This window comes from Humulus lupulus, chromosome 5 (genome assembly GCF_963169125.1).
Source record: "Humulus lupulus chromosome 5, drHumLupu1.1, whole genome shotgun sequence".
In the NCBI taxonomy this organism is placed as follows: domain Eukaryota; kingdom Viridiplantae; phylum Streptophyta; class Magnoliopsida; order Rosales; family Cannabaceae; genus Humulus; species Humulus lupulus.
In genome coordinates this window covers 215107563-215132664 of record NC_084797.1, presented here as the reverse complement: position 1 = coordinate 215132664, position 25102 = coordinate 215107563, and the positions used below count along the sequence as shown (strand labels likewise).

The following is a 25102-nucleotide window of genomic DNA, read 5'->3' as shown; positions in this document are numbered from 1 at the left end:
GTTTGGGCAAAAAAAATGGTATTTTGGGACATTGTGGGACAAGGGGACAATTTGACAATTTGTGGGCTCAAAAATGGGAAATGGCAGCTTTGTGGCACTTGGGGTGCAAGGGGGCAGTGAGCCTGGTCTGGGCAGAGGCGTGTGGGCTGTGTGCATTAGGTGGAGTAGCTGGGATTGAGGATTAAGCCGTGGAGATTGAAGGTGGGATGGATTGGCAGCTTGCGAGCCCAGGAGGCTGGGCTGGATGGCCTGGGGCGTTGGGTGCTTCGGATGGGAGCTTCAGTTGTTGAGTGTTGCTGAAGGGAAGCTGGCAGCAGGGGCACGTGAAGAGGCTGGCTGGAGCTTTGGGCCGAATTGAGCTGGGCTTCAGCTGGCACCGTGGAGGAGAAGAGGAGCTGGGATGCTCAGCTGGGCCTGGGCAGAAGTGCTGGCGTGGGCCTTTACTTTCAAATTTGCCATTATTTTTTTCTCCTTTCTTTTCTTGTTTTCTATCATTTTTTCCAAACACAAAAATATCACAAATTCCCTAACAAAATAAACATAAAATAAACCATAATAAAATATTTTCACTATAAAATAAATCAAGTTAATTCTTTGAAAATATTAATTATAACTTAATTTATATTTAACATTTGAGTTCAATATTACAACATTTTTTTACCTCAAACTAAATAATAATAATTCAATTACTTAACTACAACTTTTTACAACAAAATAACTATAAAAACACACAAAAAATATATAAAATCAAAATAAACCCAATAAATTCAAAATTACTTTTAAACTTAATAAATCAATTAAAAACTCAAGAATTAAGCAATAATTAGTACATAAAAAATGGTAAAATAACTCTATTTTGTAGAGTTATCAGACAGCTTCTCAAGCATCCCGACATGACCAAACACCATTTAATGCATGAAATCAACATTTTATCCCCAAATTAGCGCATCTTACACCACATCCACTCCAACCCCTTGAGTAATTTCTAAAACCTGAAAACACACAAAACACAAGCATAATACTGCACAAAAAAATTTAAAAGATTAAAAACAATACCTAAAACACACTCTAAAATAGTATAAAAATAAACTTAACACACTGTTAGGGGAAGATCAGAGAAGAAGGAGCACTAGAGTCATGGGAAATCAAGAAGGTCTAGATCAAAGTATGTGTCAAGAAAGTCGAGCACCATCAAATGATATCATTGTCACAAAGAAGATCACATTCCAAGGTTATGCCCTGATAGACTGAAGCAGGTTCCTAATGCTGCTGTAGTAAGTAATGGATATGAATCATATGAGGCATTGCTGGTGTCATCTTGCACTTCTAACAATGAATGGATCCTGGATTTAGGATGTTCATTTCACATGACCCCAAATCAATCTTGGTTTGAGTTATTCCATAAAGAAGATGGAGGAAAAGTATTACTTGGTGATAATAAATCATGCAAGATAACAGAAAGAGACAGTGTGAGGATAAAATTCCATGATGATATTAAAAGGGTTCTTAAAGATGTGAGGTTGGTACCTGATCTGAAAAGAAATTTGATATCAGTAGGGATGCTTGATGATCAAGGCTTCCAGATTAAAGTAGAAAGAGGGACAATAAAGGTGTTGAAGGGTTCAATGGTTGCTATGAAGGGAATAAGGAAAAATGGAATTTATTCACTTAAAGGTAGAACTGTTGAGAATCCTGCTGCAAATGTTTCAGAATAGGAAGTGAACAAAACAACTCTATGGCATAATAGGCTCAGACATGTGATTGAAAGATGATTGGTTGAGCTATACAAACATGGATTACTTGGCAAGGATAAGCTGGAACACTTGGAATTCTGTGAGAATTGTGTGTATGGAAAGGCTTGCAAAGTAAGGTTTGGTGTAGGACAATAAAGAACCAACGACACTCTTGATTACATCCATTATGACTTATGGAGACCATCAAGAGTACCATCACACTCAGGAGCAAGATATTTCCTAACCCTTGTTGATGATTTTTCTCGTAAATTTTGGGTTTATATTCTGAAGAATAAGACTGATGTGTTTGAAACTTTTAAACAATGGAAGACTCTTATTGAGAATCAAACTGGCAAGAAAATCAAGAGGTTAAGAACTAACAATGTTCTAGAGTATTGTGCAGATATGTTTAATGAATTTTGCAGGAATGAAGCTATAGCTAGGTGAAAAACAGTAGCAAGAACCCCTCAACAAAATGGTTTAGCTGAGAGATTCAACAGAACCATACTTGAGAGGGTGAGGTGCATGATGTTAAGTGCAGGGTTTCCAAAGGTGTTTTGGACAGAGGTTGTTAACACAACAATGTATCTGATCAACAAATATCTGTCTACAACAATGGAATTTAAAACTCTTGAGGAGGTTTGGTCAGGACATCCTTAAGAGGTTTGGTTAGGACATCCTACGAAGTATGACATTCTGAAAGTGTTTGGGTGTGTGTGCTATGCTCGTGTGAAGCAAGATAAACTTGAGCCAAGGGCTGTGAAGTGTATCTTTCTTGGCTATCCTGAAGAGGTGAAAGGATATAGGTTGTGGTGCATGGAACCTGGTTACCGAAAATGCATTATTAGTAGAGATGTGACTTTCAATGAGATGGAAATGGGGTACCTGCAAGAGATTAGAACTGGAAATTCTGACAAACAAGTTGCAAAAACTCAAAGAATTCTGGTTGAGGTGGAGAATCCTAGAGTTAGCACCAGTAACAGATCAAAGGGAGACTCTACTTTATTGGAAGGTGACACAGCATATCAAACTGAATGAAGTCAAGATGCAATAGACTTACAAAATTACAAGTTAGTTCGAGAAGAGTTAGAAGGGAAATCAAACCCCCAGAGAAGTTTGGTTATGCTAACCTTATTGCCTATGCTTTCAATGTAGCTGATGAAGTTATAGAACAAAAACCAATTAGCTATAAAGAAGTTGTGAATGGGAAGGATAGTTCTAAATGGATCGAAGCAATGAAAGAAGGAATGAGATCTTCGTATGAAAATGAAACTTGAGAATTGGTTGATAACACTGAGAAGGCTAGAACAGTAGGCTGCAAGTGGGTATTCAAAAAGAAAGAAGGAATATCTGGCATAGAACAACCTATATTCAAAGCACGACGTGTTGCAAAAGACTTCTTACAAAAAGAAGGGATAGACTATACCGAGATATTTGCTCACCGTGATTTCGAGTTAGAAAAATCAGATTTAAAGACTACATTCTTGTATGGAAGCTTAAATGAAAAGATTCTAATGAAACAACCAGAGGGATTTGAAGAAGAAGGAAAAGAAAGCGATGTGTCTTTGCTGGAGAAGTCTTTGTATGGTCTCAAGAAATCTCCAAGACAATGGAATAAGAGATTTGATGAATTTATTGTCAAAAATGGTTTCAAGATGAGCAACTATGATACATGTGTGTATCTAAAACAGGTCAGTAAGGATGACATAATGTATTTACTGCTATACGTGGATGACATACTTATAGCAGGAAAAGATATGCATGAGATTGACCAATTAAAGCTCATGTTGAAAGGTGAATTTGACATGAAGGATCTTGGACCAGCAAGTAAGATATTGGGGATGGAAATTAGAAGAGATAGGAGAAACAAGGTGGTGTACTTAACTCAGGAAGGGTGCCTAAAGAAGGTTCTTGACAAGTTTGGAATAAGAGATTCAAATGCTGTGATAACACCACTAGCTCAGCATTTTAGGCTCAGTATGTCTCAAAAACCACAAAGTGATGAGGAAAGAAGAATCATGGCTGTTATACTGTATGCAAGTGTAGCAAGTTTAGTGATGTATGCAATGGTCTGTACTAGACCAGATCTAGCCTATGGGCTGAGCTATGGTAGGCAGATTTATGGCAGAACCTGGTAAGGAACATTGGATGACTCTAAAGTGGATCTTAAGGTATATAAAGGGTTCAATCACAAAAGGCTTAGATTTTGGTGGAGAAAAGCAATTCTGGAGTGATTTGAACATAGTAAAAGGCTATGTTGACTCTGATTTTGCTGGTTGCCTTGACACCTGAAAAATCCATTACAAGATATGTGTTTACAGTGTATGGTACAGTTGTAAGTTGGAAAACGGTGGTAGTTTTGTCTACAACTGAAGTTGAATACACAACTATTACTAAAGCCATGAAGGAAGCTTTGTGGATGAAGGGGCTGATTGAAGAATTGAAGATCAAACAAGGATTTATGACAGTATATTGTGATAGCCAAAGTGCTATTCAGTTGTCAAAGAATTCAGTCCATCATAAAAAAACAAAGCATATAGATATAAAGCTGCACTTTATCAGGGAAGTCATTCAAAAAGGGACTGTATTGATTGAGAAAATACCTATAGAGGAAAACCCTGCTGATATGATCACAAAACCATTGCCAAGCAGTAAATTTGAACACTGCTTGTATATTATTGGTTTAAAATGCAGCTAAGCCTCTCAGGGCTGAAGGGAGCAAACTATGACAAAGTTATAATCAGGTGGAGAATTTGTTGAGCATGATTAAAACCTTTTACCAAGTGTCATTATGTGATTAATTATCTGGTTTGACAGTTATGTTAGTTACATTCCTTAAGTTATATATATAGGTTCTTTAGTTCATTATGAAAGTAAGCAATTTTTCTGTAATTCATTTTGGAGTGCTTGAGAGAAATAGAGTGAGCTAGAGAGTGGTCTTGGGATCAAGATTGTAGCTTGCATTGCTTGTAACTTGAACTTAAAGGAATAAAGAGAAACGTGTTACTCCCTGAGGATGTAAGTCATTGCACTTAGACCGAACTTCGTAAAAATCTTGGTGTTATTCTAGCTATTATTCTTTGTTGTGTTTACTTGGTATTGAACTAACTTGCAATTGGTTGTTCTTGGATTGTACGAGTTTTACTCTTGTGAACTGTGAAGTATCGTTCTTGACAACAGAAGTCATCAATGACTATAGGGAATACCACCCTCCATGACCATCTTATGATCCTCCTAATGTTTGGTTGACATCCTACACTATTGTACTCTTAATATTTCTTTTCTCTACTCTAATATTTTCTGTGTTCTTTCTGGTTCCTAGACTCCAGTTCATTGTTGTTTGTTTTTCTTTTTTGGTTGTAGATCTCCAATTAGTTTGTATCTATATTCCTAGACGTGTTTCTATGAGCTATTTGAATTTGAATGAATTCTCACATGGCCTCCTTTCTTGGGAGCTGACTTCATAAAAAAAAGAAAAAGAAAATAAGAGAGACTCCAATGAATTAAGTTCCTTTAATTGTCCTAGGCACATTTACTCACACTCTCTTGTACGTACTTAATATACTTTTATCCAACTAGAGAGAAGGAGATACACTCACAATCCATTTTTATTATTTGAAGTTATGATTCCTTTTAAGATGTAGTCCCATTTTGTCTCTTATAATCTTGATCATTCATTTTTTTATCTCGTAGTGATAAAATTATCTAAATATTTAACATACATTAATTTAATAGGAAAAATTATGAGTAGGAGAGTAGAAATGATATGGTTGTATTGAACGATCTTAACCTTAATATGAACTTCAAAAATTAAAACAATATGTAAAGTAAAAAAAAATTATGCCACATAAACTAAGTATTAGCTATAGCTAAGGGACAAATTCCAGGACATATATAAATGTTAATAATGTTGGACCAACCTATTTTATTACTATGTGAATGTTATAACTTAATAGAATTATATTTATAAAATATTATAAATATACATATTTAAATCTAAATTAAATAATTATCAATAAAACATGTCGAATTTAATTTATATGACATAAAAATATAGCTATAATGTACAAATTTATATAATGTTGAAAATATACAAAATTATTTTACAAGTTTAGATTGATAATTAATTTTATTATATAAATTTTTAGTATGTATAAGATAGCATATATATAAATATATTTAATATTAAGATAATTATTTATTATGTGGAGAGATATTTTCTAAAGACGATACAAATATATATTATAACTTATTACAATGTAGAATTTATTCTTATTTATAATTGGTCCCATAAGACTAAAACTTTTTATCACTATACGATAATTATTATAATATAGAGGAACACTTTAAAGATATTTTACAGTATAGATTGAGTTATATGATGACTTTCACTCACCTAATTTTGTGTCTATGTAGGTTTTGTTTGTTTACTTTTTATGTGTTGTTAAGTGGTTATTATTATTATTATGGCTTTTAAGATCTCAAACTTATTTTGAGATTCAAATACGAAAGATTTCACATTCTGAAGGATGAGATCTAATTGATTTGTCACTGCGTGGAAAAGTGATCTCCAGAGTAGTGATAAACCAGGACATGGTGAAGAGGATGTATCTGTCATATGGACTTGTAATGTCTATTATTATATGAGTATTCTCCATCTTAGAATTGAACATATCGGTTCACCTATTTTTTTATTTATTTTATTTGTTGTTATTACACAGATTATTCGTTATTTGATTGCAACACTTGTTATTTCATTTAGTTAAATTTCAATTAATTGAAAAGAAAACTACAATAACTAGATATATCAAGGGAATTTGGTATGAAATACATATAAATCCAAGATTTTGAGTGTGGTAATAATAAGTTTAAAGATTAAAACATTAAGAAAAAAAGCATAAAATTATTTGCCATCACAAATTTTTCAGAAAATACCAATAAAGTTCACTCTTATGACCTTGGCATGATGTAATCCACTAGTGAAACACAAGAAAGACTTGTTATTTTCGTTAGAATATGCTAATTAATATACTAATCTATGTCTGTCATGTAATATAGTTGATTGGATTAATTAGTTTATTATAAATATATTAGATTTTAGTTTTATAATACCATCAAGCTTTTTAAATATAAACATTTTTACTTTAAACCAGATCTAAAAAAAACTAAAAATAAAAACGACACGTTAAAAGTGGGGCCAGTTAGTGTTGAAGCATGTGAGTAAGACGCAATAATTTGAAAAGAATAAATTTCGTTGGAATGGAATAATTTTGAAAAATGGACAGTATTATTTATACAAAAATTCTAAGTTGGCATCCCAGACATGACACGTACTAGGATAAACCTTGTATTTTCAGTCCTTATAATCCAACCCACACGAAACTCCAATATACTTGATACTTTTAGCATATACTTTTTTATCCAAATAATAATGTATAGGGGTCTCTCCATCATATATAATATATATACATATAAATATAATTAATTGTTAAAAACAAAAGATATTATAGATACGCACACAAGTTTGTAAATATTATTAGTTAGAATGCTTTTTTTTTTTTTTAAGAAAAAGATATCTATTTATAGAGATGTATTTCATGATATACAAAATATATGCTATCTTGAACATGGCATGCATACATGTGTGGTAAGGAAATTATTTATTGTACTCTCTTTTATACTCTCATTTATTCACTACTACAAAATTTTTTTTTTAGGACTAGCTAGTCATAAAGAAATGTTTTTAGGACTCGCGTTGAGAGTCATAAAATAGTGTGAGTCCTAAAAACTCTCGTTGAGTGTCTTTAAGTAATTTTTAGGACTCGCAATGCGAGTTCTAAAAGATCCTGTTAAGTATCTTTAAATTAAGATTTTAAGACTTGGTTTGCATGCTCTTAAAAGTAAATTTTTTTAAAAAAAAATGCAGGTACAATTTTCATTTTGATTTAAAAAAAATATATCATTTTTCCAAAATGTATTATATATGTTAGATTTCTAAAATTTTCAAAAGAAAATACAACAAAATAATTTTTTTATTAATTACTCAAAAATATAATTTTAATATTTAGTCTACTCAGCTTACAAAATCATATTACATGATAGTTATAGTTGCATATGGATATTTTGGTCAAAGTAATGTTAGTCCATACCATTCCAAACAAAATTTCAACCAAGAAAAAGAATTGATATTTCTTTCCCATTCTATTTCTATTCTCACATAAACACTATCATTTCAATCCCAACCAAACAAGATTGTATTAAAAAAAGATGATAAGAAATCACCTGTACTGTATTACAATCTAGACAACCTCAGACTAAGATAGTACATATAAGACATAAAACTACAAACAGAGAAACAAACACATCAAAGAGGCCCTCATGAAAAGCTATCAAAACTAAAACCACAAGTGCCAGTCACAAAGAAGCATTGAGTATTCCTTAAAGCAAGGAGTGCTACACCAAAAAAAAATACCTGAGCATTTTTCTTTTCAAGCAAGGAATGATTTCACAACATCACAATTTTTTATTATTATTAGAAATTAAAGAATTTTCAAGCAAGAGAAAAAATAATTACAGAAATAAAATTAAAGGATAAGTTATCTACTTCCAAGTTACATCTGGAGCGGGAAAATATATGATATACAAGGTAAACCTAAGTGGGAAATTTGGTAGGTCTCCTTGAACATCCTTAGTTTTACCACCTACACAAACACAGGCTGCACAATTACTAAAGGCAACTACAATACTAATTTAATCAGCAGAACATCTTAAGAACCAATAGGTTTATACAAAAACCACAACATCAAATAATCAAACAGGAACATTTCATAACCATTAATTACTTTACCTGCACTAACATCAAGTGATGATGGCAACAATGTGCATGGTTCTTTGACTAGTTTCTTCTCTATCTTTTTATTTGAAATTCCAACTTTGCTAGATAAATATTATTGATGTAAAATAAACGACTATCAATAGATATAGCAAAGCATGAGAAGAAGCTACAAAAAACTAAATGTATCACATTATACTTGTAAAATGTTAATCTAGAACAACTTCAGAACTTAGACATTTTATTGCAACATGTCATTTTAAAGTATATGTATCTGTATCTAACTAAGCTCGGAAAGAATAAGTTTTCAAACTCTCAAGTGTAAGAAGATAAAGCAGCATCATTTTAGTAATTATGAAAAGGATGAGTATCAATTTCAACACAGTCAAAACTTTATAGTAATGTAGATGCTATCCACATCTCTCTACCTATTCTCTCTAGAGTTAGTAGGCATTTGAGATAAAGTAGCGTGCAATGTTTAGTTTTTGACCTCTTGACTCGTTGAAGGTCTCTGAAGATAGCTTAAGGATTTCTTCATGAGGAATGAACTTAACTTTACCAGTTTCTACTGGCTTTTTCTTCTTGGAATGAAGCTGTGAAATTGACAATTGCCCCTTGCTCATTGCTATTGTGACAACTTCATCTCTCTTCCCAGATTCCAACAAAACTGAGTCACTGACACTTTGGCATGATTCACAGACACTTCAGGGACCTCGTGCTTTACTTTTCTTCCCATCCAATAACTGAAAACAGAGAGATATAAGAATCATTTATGATTGATTATTATCAATACTTGTATCATCACACACACTCAAAAAGACATGGAAAAAATATATATGAAAGTTAGAAGCAATAAACACGTGCAGAAGAATATCTTCATGTTGAAAACAAGAGCATTATAGAGTTGTAGCACACCATAGCTTACAAACATGAAATTTAGGATCATTGTTCTGAGCTAATGTATTAGCAAGCATACGACTTTGCTCCATATCAGCTAAGTTTGCAATATTTACCCCTCTCACATGATCTATTGACATCAACTGAGACTGCTCCTGTGAACAAAATTACAAAATCAAACTCAATGTATGGATGACTATTTTATAATTCTTCAAAAGGTTGAAAGAGCAGCCAAAAAATCAATCAAAGAGATACAACCCTTAAGTGGATGAAGTTTATGTTAGAGAATATATATTATTGCTTAATGGAATTATGGAAAAACCAAATACAACTCTATGCAAAAATATAATGGACAAGATAATATTGATTAAATAAGTATTACAACTCAATTGCTCAAAATACAAGTAAATAAAAAGATGTAGAAGAAGAAGATTACAAACTCAATACTATAACAATACAAGTAAATAAGAAGAACACAAGAATGAAAAACACAAGCAAACTCTCACACAACCAAAGTGTAGAGTAGTGGGGATCACCAACTTGAACAAGGTTCAAGACCTTTGTCCAAAAGCTTATTTCCCCCTATTCTCTAAGCACTAAGGGATCTCTCTAGGAAATACCTCTCTGGAATTATCAAGCCTTTTGGTGTATTTTTCAGCCAAGTGCTTTGTGGATGAAAAATGGTGTGTCTTACAAGTGAGCATTAGGCTCCTATTTATAGAGTTTAGAGACACCCTTTGAATTTCAAATTCCACCAACCCCCATGGCTGTTACCAATGATTAATTGAGTGTTTTATGGAATTAAAATAGAGATTTGGGAGTTACTTGGCTCTTGGAAACGTTCAAAATTGGATAAAAACCGAATTAGTATGAATCTGTCAGCCACTAGCGCCGCGGCCCTTGGTCAGTTTCAGCAACTAATTTTTTAAGTTTTTTCCAAAACGTTCCAATTTATTCCCACTTGATTTTGTAACTTCCATACACAATATGGGAGTTAAAATCACATCTCTATCAGCCATTTCTCATATGGATTTAAGAAATTCATCTCAATATTGTGTAACAACAAATCTACACAATAATGAGTGATATTTAGGAGTTACAAATTTGTGATGAATTTGTAACACCAAATATGTTACATGTTTGGATATTTCACATATATCCAAATAATGTAATTCTCTATTATATGTTACAATATGTGACACTCTATGTCACATTTATTTAATATAAAATATTATATTATAAAATAATATAATATTACATTATATTATAAAATAATATAATAGTTTATGCAAAAAAGAAGATAGAATTTATAACAAAAAAATATATTTAACTACATTGTAAATCAAAACTTAAGTGATCCAATTTAGATACACGGTCCAAGAGCAATTTTTTACTGTAAAGACTTACGTGCCAATTATCTTTATGGTTAGTCTTTTAAAATCCTATAAATGAATTAACATTATAAGTTATTGCCTGTAATACTAGTGTCACAAGAACTCGGAGCACACCATTGTTACTTCTCATCTTCTTATAATATTTATAGAAATATTTTTTTAGAATTGAAGCTCTTAAGGAAATATATGAAGAAATAAAGAAAAAAGAATAAAGGACTTCAGAAATTAAAGGGAAAAAATAATGCATGCCATACGAAAAACTAATTCCTACACATTTCTACCATTCCATAATCCAATATCATAGTATAGTTTAATGTGGTGCATTTTGTAATGAGACTGAATTACCATTAGTGTATATCCCATCCTGTGATATTTTTTATAAGATAAACATAAGCAAATATTGCAGCTTTTATATCTAGAAAAGTTAAAACATAAAAATAACAATGAAGCTATACTATATTAATTGACACACCACAAAATTGAGCTCTACAACTAGTGCTAATGGTACTACTGCAGACCTCAAATAATAATGCAAGCTTAAGATATTCAGACCGTTGGCACCGCAAATCTATTATTAGTACAAAAGATATACATTAAGTTCAGCAGAACAAATATTTCAGCAAAAGTCATAATCATTAGGCTCAAACATAATAAAACTAAGCAATCTAGTAATCTACAAATACGCAAGATTAAAAGAAGAGAAAAATATCTTGAAAATTAAAGTTACATTTTCTTTCAAGTCACCAAAGTTGTTTATTTTATTTACTAACTCAGCTTTAGGAATAAAACCTCTCAAACCTTGCAAAGTAAGATTTAAGATTGGTACCAATTGACTAAAACACAAAACAAATGAAATAAAAGTCACAACTTTATTTAGAGGACATACATTCTCAATTATTTGGAGCCCATTCACATATGTTTTATCCTCTCTTCATCAAGAATCAGAATTTGACAGCGAAGAATTTATCAATGGCCAAATATGTGTCATTTTTACACCTCACATTAACCCAATTCAGCTTGAACAAACAATAATGTAGAAGAAAACTACAAGGCTACACTAACAGTATCATTGAAACATATTTGGAAACAGATGGTGTGCAACGTCAATATTCTCAGAGAAATAAAAGACTATACTTAAACCAAATAAGAATCAAACCAGAAATAATGTTTAATAAATAGCATGATACTGAACAAGACCCAAAACAGAGAAATGAAAAACAATAATTCATGGAAAATGAGATATGATAGATTTAGAAATGCATACCAACCATTGTTTTTTTCCTAAAAATTGCCTCATTTCTACTTTATAAATGCATACCAACCATTGTTTTTTTTCCAAAAAATTCATGGAAAATAGTCTTCTCCCTAGCACCGCTGATTGTTTAGGCATCCAATGAAAAAGTCCTAAATTTTATTAGAAAGAACCCTCAATTTCGACAGTACTTCAAGCTTCAGTTCATTTCAATATGTCTATGGTCTAAATTTCTAATACCTCAGCCAGTTTTAAGAAAATACAACATATTAATGGAAAAATCAAACAAAAAAACATAACAAAAATAAAATTAATTTATATTCTGCACCCTTAAACATCCATGGATTCAAAATCAGATCGACCACAGTTTCAAACATACCTGAAAACTTGAAATCACATTTGAAAGAGCACAGAAACATTAGCCTGCGAACCCGCGCTACCGTGTGCTGTCCAGCCAGCCCTGTCCTTGCGCGATCGATCCCACCCCCCGAGACCCTTGCACCGTCGAGCCCAGCCACCCCCGGAGAACCCCACTCGCCGTCGAGCCCACCCCTTGAGCCCCCAGCCATTGTCGAGCCTTGAACCCCCAGCTGTCATTGAGCCCAGCCAGAGCGAGAAATGGGAGGACGAAGGAGTGAGAGAGTCGAGCCCCCTGCCTCTGCATCGAGCCCGCTGTCGTGATCCAACCACCAGCCAACCACCTCGCCGTGATCCATGCATATCGTCAAAGAGGAGGGCTGGTTGGGTTTGAGGAAAAGAACGACAGAGAGTGAGATTGAGGTTGAGGGTTGATAGGGTTTAGTTATTATTATTATTGTTTGTTAAAAAAATATATAGTTATTATTATAAAAATATATAAATACAAAGTATAATGATATTGAGAAAAAATAATACAATAAAATATTAATGATATATTATTAGTTTTTATTTTCTAATTATATTTAAAAACTAACAACTTATAATTTTTTTTAAAAATTATTAAAACATTTAACTATATATAAACAATTTAATTTCAACTATTACTTTAAGCCCAGTTGTTGCGAGTCCTTAAAGAGTTTTAATGACTCCCAAAGCATGTCCTTAAAATTATTAAGTAAAACACTCATTTTTTAGCCCTGATTCTTTTAGGACTTTGCATATTTTTTTAGGACACTCATTGCGAGTCCTAAATTGTGTTTTTTCAAGACTGTTAATAAGTGTCCTAAAAACTCTATAAATATTTTTAAGGACTTGCATTTATGTGTGTGTCCTAAAAAAGTGTCTCGTAAAGGGTATTTTGTAGTAGTGATTTATGTATGACATGTGAATATTATTAATTTTTTTATATTTTAATATTTTTTTTAAATCATTAGTGGAATCTACGTGTCTTTCATTTGATTTAAGAGAGTATAAAAGAGAGTGTAACATATAGTGTATTGAGCATTTCTTTTACTCGAATTGATATGTTTGTTTGACTATGTAATTACACAATAACTATGTATTTTGAGGTAATTGATGACTCTCAATTATACTCTCCAATTCTCATAGCCCCCATAAGAATTGAGTGTAATTACATTGTGTAATTACTTAAACACTATCAATTTTAAATAGTATTTATTACATAATATGATTTTACTACACAATTACTAACTATTTGATCAAACATGACATTAGGAATTCATAAGTAATTATTACTTGACATCCAAACACACTTTATATTTTAAATAATAGTGTAATTATTAGGATATGTAATTACTACGTACCCTAGTAATTATACAGTTACTTCCAAACATGCTTTTACTTATTTACATAAAGTCAAAGAGTAATGATAAATGCACTCTTAATTTGCACACTCAAATTACCGACAATAATGTCTAAGTAATCTTAATCATAAATATTTTAAAGTGGGGATCACATAATATTTAATTGTATAATTGAAATTAATTACATATTATAGTATGTAATTTGAGTGTACAAATTGAAAGTGTATTTATCATTACTCAAAGTCAAAAGTCCCGTGTTACTATTGGTGAAAGAGATAGCCGGGTATGTTAAATAAATGAAAAATGCTTATTATCCCGATTGAATTTTTTTGACGATCTGACTTGCCTTAAAATAATTGGGCCTTAAAATTTTTTACTGTCCTTTGAATAAACCTTTTAATGTTTTTAATCATTACTTGGACCAATATTTTGAAAGCACCTGGATCGTAAAGCATTTCCAGTCGTGATGTATAGCATAGTTCTAAATAAATAAGTAAAGTTGTGAATTCAAATTAAGAACATTAGATTTTTTAATTTTTTTGGCTGACATGGCATGCCCTGCATGTGTGTAAAAATAGTTTGTAATTTAGAAGTGTATATATATATATATATACGTGAAAAAAATTATGTTGCAATAAAACAAATAAAAATCAAATGGTGATATAAATAAAGAAAGTCACTGTAAACAAGCCTAATATATTTTTTTTTGACAAAGAATAAGCCTAATAAATTTAACTAAGCAAAAATTTATAAAAATATCTCTCATAGATTTATACATTTTAAGAGAGAGAGAGAAATTTTATGCTGTTGAGAACGAATAGATCATTAGAAAATGGCTCTACCAATGAGAAAAGATATTAACGTCTTCTTGGTGAGGTGGAAGACTTTCTATGACATCGCAAGAAAGTCATATAACTTTTTATTTTATTTTATAATAGTATGTATTTAATTTGATAATACGATCTCATTAATATTTTGTTTTAGAAATTAAACTCTTTCTGTTGTTAGTACTTAAATATAGTGCATATATTCCTATTATTTTCATGTCTAATTAATATATGCTACATCATTTAATATATTTAAATAAAATAAAAAATAAATTTAAATGATATAGACATAAATTAAATTTTAACACTAAAAAAAACTTAATTCACCTCAGGGAAGAACCCATGCACAAACAAAGAGGGCTCTCTCTAGTGTCCAAATTTTGAAAAGTTAAAAAATAATGGTGTGGTTCGGTAACATTTGAAAAAATAATTTTTTATTTAATTAATTAAAAATTTGACAATTAAACATAAAATGTGTTTGGTGATTCTATTTTTATTTATTATTTTTTTAAATTTTAATTAAAATTTATTAAATTTTGAAAATAGAATTTTTTCACTTTCAAAATTTTTTTAAACAGTTATCATTTTTTTTTCTCTTCTTCAAATCAACACTTTATATTGTTAAACAAAAAATAAAAATAAAAGATATCAAACGCATTTATTATTTTTAATTTTTAAAAACAAAAACAAAATTAGTTACCAAACATATTTTTATTTTTTAAAAATAAAATAATATTTTTATTTTTGTGTTTAAAAAATTCAAAAACAAAAATTTTACCGGCCCAATATATTATTTTTGTGATAATTAATTTTTGGCCACCCTCAAAATATTACTTTTTGTCTTTTTGTTTTTAGTCCCTTGAAAGTGAGTTCTAACTCCAGCCCTGTTCTCCCTGTATAGGCCTCGAAAGTATTTTCCCTCCTCCAAACTTTGTACCAACGTTGTTTATTGTTTCTTTGTTTGTATCAAACATTGACGTTTTTCCAAGTGCTAATAATGAAAGAAGTTGGTATAAATAATATAAATTTTTTCTTTAGTAAATTCTATTTTACAAATTGATATATTGTAAACATATTTTGCTTCTTCCCACCATACACATCTTTTCGAGGGAAAAAAAAAATTGCAACAAGTTGTCTAGGTAGTAGGACAATGAATTGATATAGGAGAATAGTATTAATATAATTAATTATCAATGGTCTTTTTCACGCATGTGGAGATGCTTTGCACTTTCACAACATTTTTTTTTAATTTGTTGACTCAATTCATACATACTCTTCTGCAAATTAATATGCATGATCTTTAAAACTATACTAATCAATCTTTTGACTTTAGCTAGCTTTGAGTCATCTTTATGATTAGGAGCTTACGACAGTCGAGATTGCCAAGCTGGTTTCTAATAATTATAATCATTTTATAGACTCAAAACAGAAAATTAAAATAAACTTTTATTTATTATTATTATTATTATTATTATTATTATTATTATTATTATTATTATTATTATTTTCCCTTTCAAAAAAGTCTGATTGAAATGGATGTGTAGATATAAAAAGAAAACAGGTTCACGGATAAGCATACCACACATGCATGAAAGAAAAAATCCAATACAATAAATCAGACAATATTAGGTGGCGGCGTTTGGATTAGTTGTGCAATTTGCAATAATAATAATAATTAAGATTTTATATAAAATATCAACTACATCAAGTTCTGACCCATGTCCAGGGACCACTCAAACTATATATAGTCAAAATATAAGCAGTAACATTTTGCTCAATATGTATGTATATGTATAGGTCCAAAATATTATTAATTTCGAAATTAAATACTATTTTTAAAAAAAAACAATAATATAAAAATATCAATGCAAACGTATATAAATTAAATCCTAGCACATGTGTACATAGCTGTCTGTCTAATTATGAACATTCCAAATACATGTGTGTGCTATTCTAAATCTTTACCTTTTAAAGTAACTAGACAACCAAAAAAGGTCACTTGTGCTTCTGGTGCCCGCTCTCATGCAGGAAGGCCGATAAATTCAGCTACAAAGTCTGCCTGTGTTTGGCTTTGATTGCTGCTCGTGGCGAGTAAGAAACATCGAACTGTCCTAATTCTACGACTCATTTTAATAGTCGATTTTTGTTTTTTTGCAGAACTTGCTATAATAGTAGATCAGTAAAAACTATTATGGAGTGAGTTTGAAAATAGGATTGCAATGACAATAGATTAAAACTTATTTTATCAATAAAAACCATATTTAGTCTCAACTAATTCATTACTAAAAAAATTAATATACATTTAATTAGTCACAAATCATCAATAATAATATATATACTCATGTTCATATATTTATAACGATGGAATAGGTATGATTCTCGTGACAAAAAAGCTTAAAATTTATACAAATCATCACTAATAGTTATACTAAAAGTAAATTTAATCATATCAAATTATGTCTTTATAGCAATTTTTTTTTCTCAAAATTTTTTTGGTCATATATAATTTCACGATTTTTTTTTGTCGCATTTGTTTTTTCTTTTTTTTTTCTAGTCACAAATTAAGTTGCGATTTTTTTTTTGGTAGCATCCTCTACAAAAATTAATATATTTTTATATTTAAGCTAATTTAAAAGATTCTATTTATTAATAATAGATTTGTTTTTGGAAAAACAACATGGAAGAGGATATATACAAGCATATTATTGGAATCCTTTTCTCTGTAAATTAATTGTTTTGAGATTAGTATTTTAAATAAGTTATGCTAAAGAAACAGAGTTGGTTGGTCATCGATCGTGCTCCATCACTATATTTTTTTTCCTTTATATGTGTTTAATTGCAGTTGGTTACGATGATTCACATGCTATATAAACAATACAATTTTAACTTTTAAGCATGCTTCTTAAGATGCTCTATTTTTAGTTATTTAATTTTAATATTAATTATAATTAAAGATGAAACAAAATGTTTTTTTTTTATTTTACCTTTTACTACCTCACCTAATAAATATGCCAACTCAAATGATTGATATACTATCTGAATATATAATTTTTCCCCTTCAAAAAAAAAAAAAAAAGAAACATCAACCAAAGACTTATTTTTAAAGCTCACAGCCACAATGTAATTAATTAATATTTTCCTCTAATGGTGGATTACTAAAGTACACAACAACTACTTTGTCTTCATTAACTAATTATAATCACGCATAAATTAGGAGTGTTCACAAAATACTAAATCCAAACCAAATTCACACGATCCAATCCAATCCGTAAAATGCGAATTTATGCACTTGTGCGAATTGGATTGGAAAATCTAAAATTCACACTTGTATGGATTGGATACACTTTTACTTGTAAAAGTAACAAATTCAATCCAATCTAGCTCTATTTATATCTATGTTTAAAAAAATTATAAATATATAAAAAAATTAATATTTAAAATATTTAAAAATAAAAATATTAATGTTTTAAAAAATAAAAATATGATATTTTATATAATTGAATTTTTGAAAAGTTATGTGTTTGCTTTATATATAGGGGAATTCTCTTATAGAGGCTTTTTAAGCCTTACCGGTGGGGCTCTCAGTGTTCTCGACCTGTGAACAATTTTCGGCCCAATTTTTTTTCATGATCGTGTATATTGTAGCTATTTAGAGCATCCTGCAAATTTTCAGAAAATTTCGAATAGTTTACAGTATTAGGTTCAAACATGTTGTTCGCGTGACTAATTTTTTTTATGCGCGTGGAAAACAACATGTTTGAACCTAGTTTTCGGTACTGTAAACTATTTGGAATTTTATGAAAATTTGCAGGATGCTCTAAATAGCTACAATATACACGGTCATAAAAAAAAATCGCGCCGAAAACTGTTCACGGGTCGAGAAACACTGAGAGCCCTGAAATTTTCAAAAAATTCCGAATAATTTACAGTACTGAAAACTAGGTTCAAACATGTTGTTGCACGCGTGACTAATTTTTTTTATGCGCGTGGAAAACAACATATTTGAACTTAGTTTTCGGTATTGTAAACTATTCGGAATTTCCTGAAAATTTGCAGGATGCTATAAATAGCTGCAATATACACGATCATAAAAAAAAGTCGCGCCGAAAACTTTTTATGGGTCGAGAAACACTGAGAGCCCTACCGGTAGGGCTTAAAGTGAAGCCCCTACAGAAGAATTGTCCTATATATATATATACTTATATTGTTGTTAGAGATTTAAGCTTGAAGGAGCTTAATGTTATGTGTAATTGGAGCTTGTTTATATAGTTATTGCATATTTAAATTAAAAAAAATATTTTATTTCAACATTTACCTGATTTATTGGTTATTGTTGACCGCGTTTTTGGCCAACGACGTGAGAACGTCAAAAAAGATAAAGCCTTCAAGAGAAATTAAACGACACAGACAATTTTGAATAGAAAGTAAATAACACACGCAATTTTTATAGTGGTTCAGCCCTAATATGTTGGTAATAGCCTAATCCACTTAGAGATATGATTATTTATCTACACTCAAGATCAGATGAATCTGTGTCAACTGAGTTTCTTCAGTGTAAATTCTCAGAATACAAAAGAGTTCTCTCAAGAAAAAGCACTCTCTCTCTAGAAAATTCAGATCAAAACTCCAAATTTCCAAAAGTCCTTTTCTGATCCCATAAGCCATATATTTATAGGCTTAGGATCATACATCTGATATCCCCTAGGATCGTGATATTTTATTATTCTTATTATATTTAAATTACAAAAATATTCAAAATGTAACAGAACACCCAATTTGTGGGAAGAATGAGAGATTCCCGCGCATGCCAAGAACGATTCTTGTTGAAGCCGTTTCTGGGAACCTTGACGTAGTCTGTTCTACCTGGTTGATGAATATCACCTTCTGGTCGGCCATACCTCTACTGGACAGTCATGCACTTAGCTGGTAGGACATGCACTTGATTGGTAGGATATGCACTTGGCTGGTCGGACATGCACCTAGCTGGTCGGACATGTGCATGACCGATCGGCCAAGTTCATTCCTGGGCAGCAAGGTCATGACTGGTCGGATGCAAAGTCATTCCTGGGCAGCAAGGTCATTCCTGGGCAGCAAAGTCATTCCTGGGCAGGAAGGTCATTCCTGGGCAGGAAAGTCATTCCTGGGCAGCAAAGTCATTACTGGTCGGATGCATCAACTTGACTGGTCGGTCATGACACATTTCAAGCAGTCAAAACTCTTCATTGATGCACTGGGCTACTCCTAAGCCAGGTCACCCAACCATTCCTTGCCACTTGTCATTTTTATTGCCACATCATCATTTTCAAATTTTGGGGATAACAGTTATGATATTGTTTTTTTTACATATTTTAGTGAAATTTATTAAATAATTTAATATTAACAAATCTGTACTAAAATAACTGATCCAATCTGTATTATTGCGGATTAAATTTGAATTGTTATGAAGATTGGATTGGATCTAAAATATGAAATTCACATTTAATATAAATTATGAGTAAAATAATGTAGATTGAATTGGATGAACACCCTATTACAAATGGTTTTCAACATAAAATAAAATAAAATTATTGGTGAGATCTCGTAAAAATTACATATGTAATTAATAAATTAGTTTTGGCTTTTATCTTGGCTAAAGACAAGGGATCAAATTAAAAAACAATTATAATTACTCAATTATATTTGGAAACAAATTACTTAATTAATTGAACTCAATGATTTTTTTGGATTATTACGATATTAATTCTCTTTATTTCTAAATTTGATCTTCATTTGTATTTGACTTTGTATTGGAATAAAAATGAAATTATGTGTACTATTATAGGAAGAAGAAAAATGAGATGAGATTTGAATAATATTAGAGCTTTCAAAATAAGTGATCATATACTCGACCAAAAAAAATCATATTTAAAAGAAATAAAAATAAAGTAATATGTATAGATCACAAATTGACAGTCATTAATCCACCAATTATTGATTTTTGTATACATCAACTTATATCGATCTCCTCTTCATTCAGCACATGAAAACTTTAACTAGGATCCAATCAAAGAACAAAAATAAGATAAATAAGATGTCACGTTAACATCTAAAATTGCAGTCGCTCTCCCGTGACCAAATTACTAACCACATATTAAATGTAAACAAATTGACCAAGAATATGCATAACTCAACCTCATCTCCAATATGCATCACCAATAGAGACTAGGACTATATAGCTCATTCAACTTTTAATTTCCATGGGATAATATATATTCTAAAAGGTACATTCTTATCTCATTTATTTGCACTATTTACATTTAATATCCATGTGTTCTCTCCACCTCTAATTATTATTATTTATTCCACTTGTCTCATCCTCATAATGCTATATATTGTTCCAAAATAAATAAGTTAAAATATATTTGTAAGGAGAAAAAAAAAAAAAAAAGGTTGGCAACTCCAATTATGTATTTCAGAGGCTGCCCAAGTGGGGTCTCTGGTCGGTGCCGGCTATGCCTATTTTTTTTGCATTATCGCGTAGTCTACTATATTGGCTAACTAGTATTTAAGACATACTCAAAAGAATGTTTTACACAACCCGCCGAGTTAAGAGCAACTGAGCCAACTCACTACTCTCTTTCCTTTCAGTTCTCTTCTCATCAACCAAAAATGGTGAAGTTGGCTTTGGGTAGTTTTGGTGAAGTTTTTAGTGCGGCCAATCTCAAGGCCTATCTAGCGGAGTTTAATGCCACCTTTATCTTTGTCTTTGCTGGTGTTGGATCCGCCATAGCTTTCAGTAAGTAGTTCAAATCTTAATTCTCATATACATATACTTATATGAGTGGCCGATGTATTCTCTGGACCGATCTCATTCTATTCTGAAGCAATATATATACAACATCATCAATACAATATTAGTATTATAAAATTACGGTTGAATGAAATCGGACCAATAAAAAAGCGAAACTACATCCAAAACCTATATATATATAGATCATCGTAAATTGTATAATTATTGTATTTTTGGTTAGGGTTTGGCTGAGTGTGTTCGGAATGATGTGTAGGTAAGCTGACTAGTTCGGGGGCGTTGGACCCAGCTGGGCTAGTGGCGATAGCAGTGGCACATGCATTTGCACTGTTTGTTGGAGTGTCCGTAGCTGCCAACATCTCAGGTGGCCATTTGAATCCAGCTGTCACCTTCGGATTGACTATCGGTGGCCACATCACCATCCTAACTGGTCTTCACTACATCCTTGCCCAAGTATGGGGTTCCATCCTTGCTTGCTTCCTCCTTAAGTTCGTCACTGGAGAGGTACGTAAATCATCATAATCATATAAATCAGACATACAATCATTTCTGTCAATTTTTTACTTATTGTTAAAATTTTCAAAGTTCAAGAGATCTAAAATACTGACTTACTACAACAATTTAATAAAAATATTTTAAAGTTCATGGTCCTAAAATGATATGATCAATTTTTGGTGTACATATATTTCAAAACATTTTTCTACTTAGAACTTAATATATATACCTTAGTTTTACAAAATTGCTATTTTGATTTTTTTCCTATAAAAATAAACTTTTTGCATATCTCCCTAGTTTTTTTAAAGTTCATGGTCCTAAAAGGTGTAAATTTCTCTTTAATTTTTTTTTATTGCTAAACAAAAGTTTTGGTATTTTTTGGCAGAGTATCCCAACCCATGGACTCGCCGCGGGAGTTGGCATAGGTCAAGGACTAGTGTTCGAAATCATCACCACCTTCGCTCTTGTCTACACCGTCTACGCCACAGCTGCCGACCCCAAGAAGGGCTCACTCGGAACCATAGCCCCCATCGCTATTGGGTTCATTGTTGGTGCCAACATTCTTGCCGCAGGTCCATTCAGCGGTGGATCCATGAACCCAGCCCGCTCATTCGGCCCAGCAGTTGCCTCCGGAGACTTCTCACAGGTCTGGATCTACTGGGTCGGCCCACTTCTCGGTGGTGGGCTCGCTGGCCTCGTCTACGGTGACATCTTCATCGGCTCCTATGCCCCTGTCTCTGCTTCTGAAGACTATGCTTAAGCTTTAACTCCTCATCTAATCAGATTTTAATTTAATTAAGTGGGGACTTGGGTTTGTTCATTTGCTTTTGTGAATTGGAATTTTTCATGATCATCTTCGAATTTTAGTTTCTTGAAGAAAAAAAATTGCAAAAAAAAAAGAAGAAGAAATCGCTTGTTATTTGTTAATAAGCTGTATATTACTACTACTACTACGAGATCAATTTGTTTTGGAATTTTAATTATGAAGCCTTGTCTTTGATGATTTTCAATTTTCACTTTATTTTTATGGTGTTGTTTTCTCGAGTATTTATTTGAATTCACGTAATCATAATGGAAATTTAATGCAGTTCATTCTCATAGGTCCACAACACCATAAGTAAGCAGTATATCGTTGTTGGTGTAATCTAATATTAGATTTTATTTATTTGAATTTAATAAGTATTATGGGGTATCGCTAACTAATTATGGGTGAGACCTCATGTGGTATTAGACACCTTAAGATGCCAAATAACAACACTCATGTTTTATAGCTATATATTAATATATATATTAATTGTTTATGCTGTGCAACTTGAAAATAATTTATTCCATTTTAAATTAATTAATTAATTTATTTTTATTATAGATATTAAATGTTGCTAAAAAATGAATTAAAAATAAAAAAAATGATAAATTGTTAGAATATAAATACACAAAATAAGGGATTTGGTTTTAATTGTGTTACCCAAATTTCGAGAATGAATTAGCAGTCTCAAATGTAGGCTCACAAGTGGAAAGATCAACAATTTCAGTAGAAATATTCAACATGATTACTTGTACAAAAAATCGATAAGTGCTAAGGAACCACAACACCGGCACTCAAGCATGAACTGTGAGCTCGAGAGTAGAGGTATCCTCCAAAAGGTAGTTTCGAAAGACCGATCAGATAAGGAGGCGATGTTACTGGAATGTTGAGTTCGAAGAAACAGGCAAGTTTGAAAGTGCATTGAAGCATTTGTGGGTTTGGTTAATACTGTGTATAAATAACCTTATATTTAAGAGATATTTATTTAAATAATGCATTTAATTTATATTTATCGATATTTATTTGTATTTTGAATTCAAATAAATTAGATTGTAACTTTCATAAAAATATGGGAATCAATATATGTAACCAGGTTATAAATACTTGGATTTAGTCATTTTTATTTTTCATGCTCAATTCTTGTACACAAAAACTCTTTGAAATTGCTTTCAAAGCTTTAACGCAGACAAATAAATAAAAGTGTCTCGTGGACTAGGTAGATTTAACTTTTGAACCATGTAAAAAATATTTGCTCTTCTTTTCTTTCTTAATTATTCATTTGTTTAATTGCTCTTATTTTTAGTTGACGAAAAACGTCGTCAACAATTTGATGCTTTTATTGAGAGCATTAAGGATTCTTTCAAACGTCTCGTTTTATAAAAATGGTTGTTGTAAACATCCCTGGATCAGGAAATGGATGACCACTCCCAAGAATCCCTGACTCCCCGCACTAAAGAGCATCCTCGAAGGCCTAGCAAACATCCAGTCAATGATCAAACTCCTGATGAAGAGAGTGCGTCAACCACATCGCGGGATCATGGTCAACCGCGAGATCCTAGTCAAAGTTCCAGGGCACAAAATCAGGATTATTATAATCCTGACAAGTATGTTCCAATGGTGGAATTGAAAAACCAAAGGTTGCATGAAAGATTAGCCGAGGCTACTCGATTAAATGAGGAGATGGCAAGACGGGTGGCTGAAGCCTAGGCACCCCCGCAGAGGACTAGGGGGCGACCTCAAGGAAGTACGGCAGCTAGAATGGTCGAGCGAAGAGCCCGACAAGATTAAACAAGGGATGGGGTAAATACTAGGGTTACCCAATCAAGGGGTTCATCTCATAACCTGGCACTGGAGAAGTTCCTGCTGACACTGGGAATAACCGAACTCCTTCACAAGTAACTCGGAATAATAACCCAGAGCCTGCAAGGCCAACTGGGAACAACGAAAGGCCACCGCCATCTCCAATAAGGCATCCGCCCTCTCCAATAAGGTATCCACAACCAGCACGAGATGTGCCACAGGCTCCAAGTGGACCTCAAGCTGGAGAAGGGGCACCTTAGAGGCCTGCCCGAAGTGCAAGAAGTGCAAGTCGAGACAGGATCCCTCAGGCCCGACCTGAGCAAAGGAGTAACCGCGAGGCCCCAATAAAGGCTAACCAAGGGCATAGATGGGCGAGACAACCCCAGTCGTCTGGGATTTATCTATCGAGGTCATGGGCAACCAGGATTAGAGTGCACGTAGACAATCCACCTCGAGACTATGCCCAACAACAACATCAAAAGGCTATCAATTTTCTCGACGACAGTCAAGCTTATAGCAGGCCAGTGAGTGTCTAAGA

General features: G+C 32.0%; 1 protein-coding gene across 1 annotated transcript; it reads left to right on the top strand.

The window, feature by feature from the left end:
• The first annotated feature begins 21241 nt into the window (after positions 1-21241).
• On the top strand, positions 21242-22962 carry LOC133778155 (probable aquaporin TIP2-2). The gene is made up of 3 exons (XM_062218001.1): positions 21242-21452; positions 21721-21968; positions 22345-22962. The coding sequence occupies exons 1-3, from the start codon at positions 21326-21328 to the stop codon at positions 22717-22719; spliced, it is 750 nt and encodes a 249-aa protein (XP_062073985.1). The 5' UTR covers positions 21242-21325; the 3' UTR covers positions 22720-22962.
• The last annotated feature ends 2140 nt before the right edge of the window (positions 22963-25102 follow it).

Coding starts and splice junctions, on each gene's coding strand:
- LOC133778155 (XM_062218001.1), top strand. CDS start 21,326: ATGGTGAAGTTGGCTTTGGGTAGTTTTGGTGAAGTTTTTAGTGCGGCC. Junction 21,453..21,720: donor TGGATCCGCCATAGCTTTCA/GTAAGTAGTTCA, acceptor AATGATGTGTAG/GTAAGCTGACTAGTTCGGGG. Junction 21,969..22,344: donor TTAAGTTCGTCACTGGAGAG/GTACGTAAATCA, acceptor ATTTTTTGGCAG/AGTATCCCAACCCATGGACT.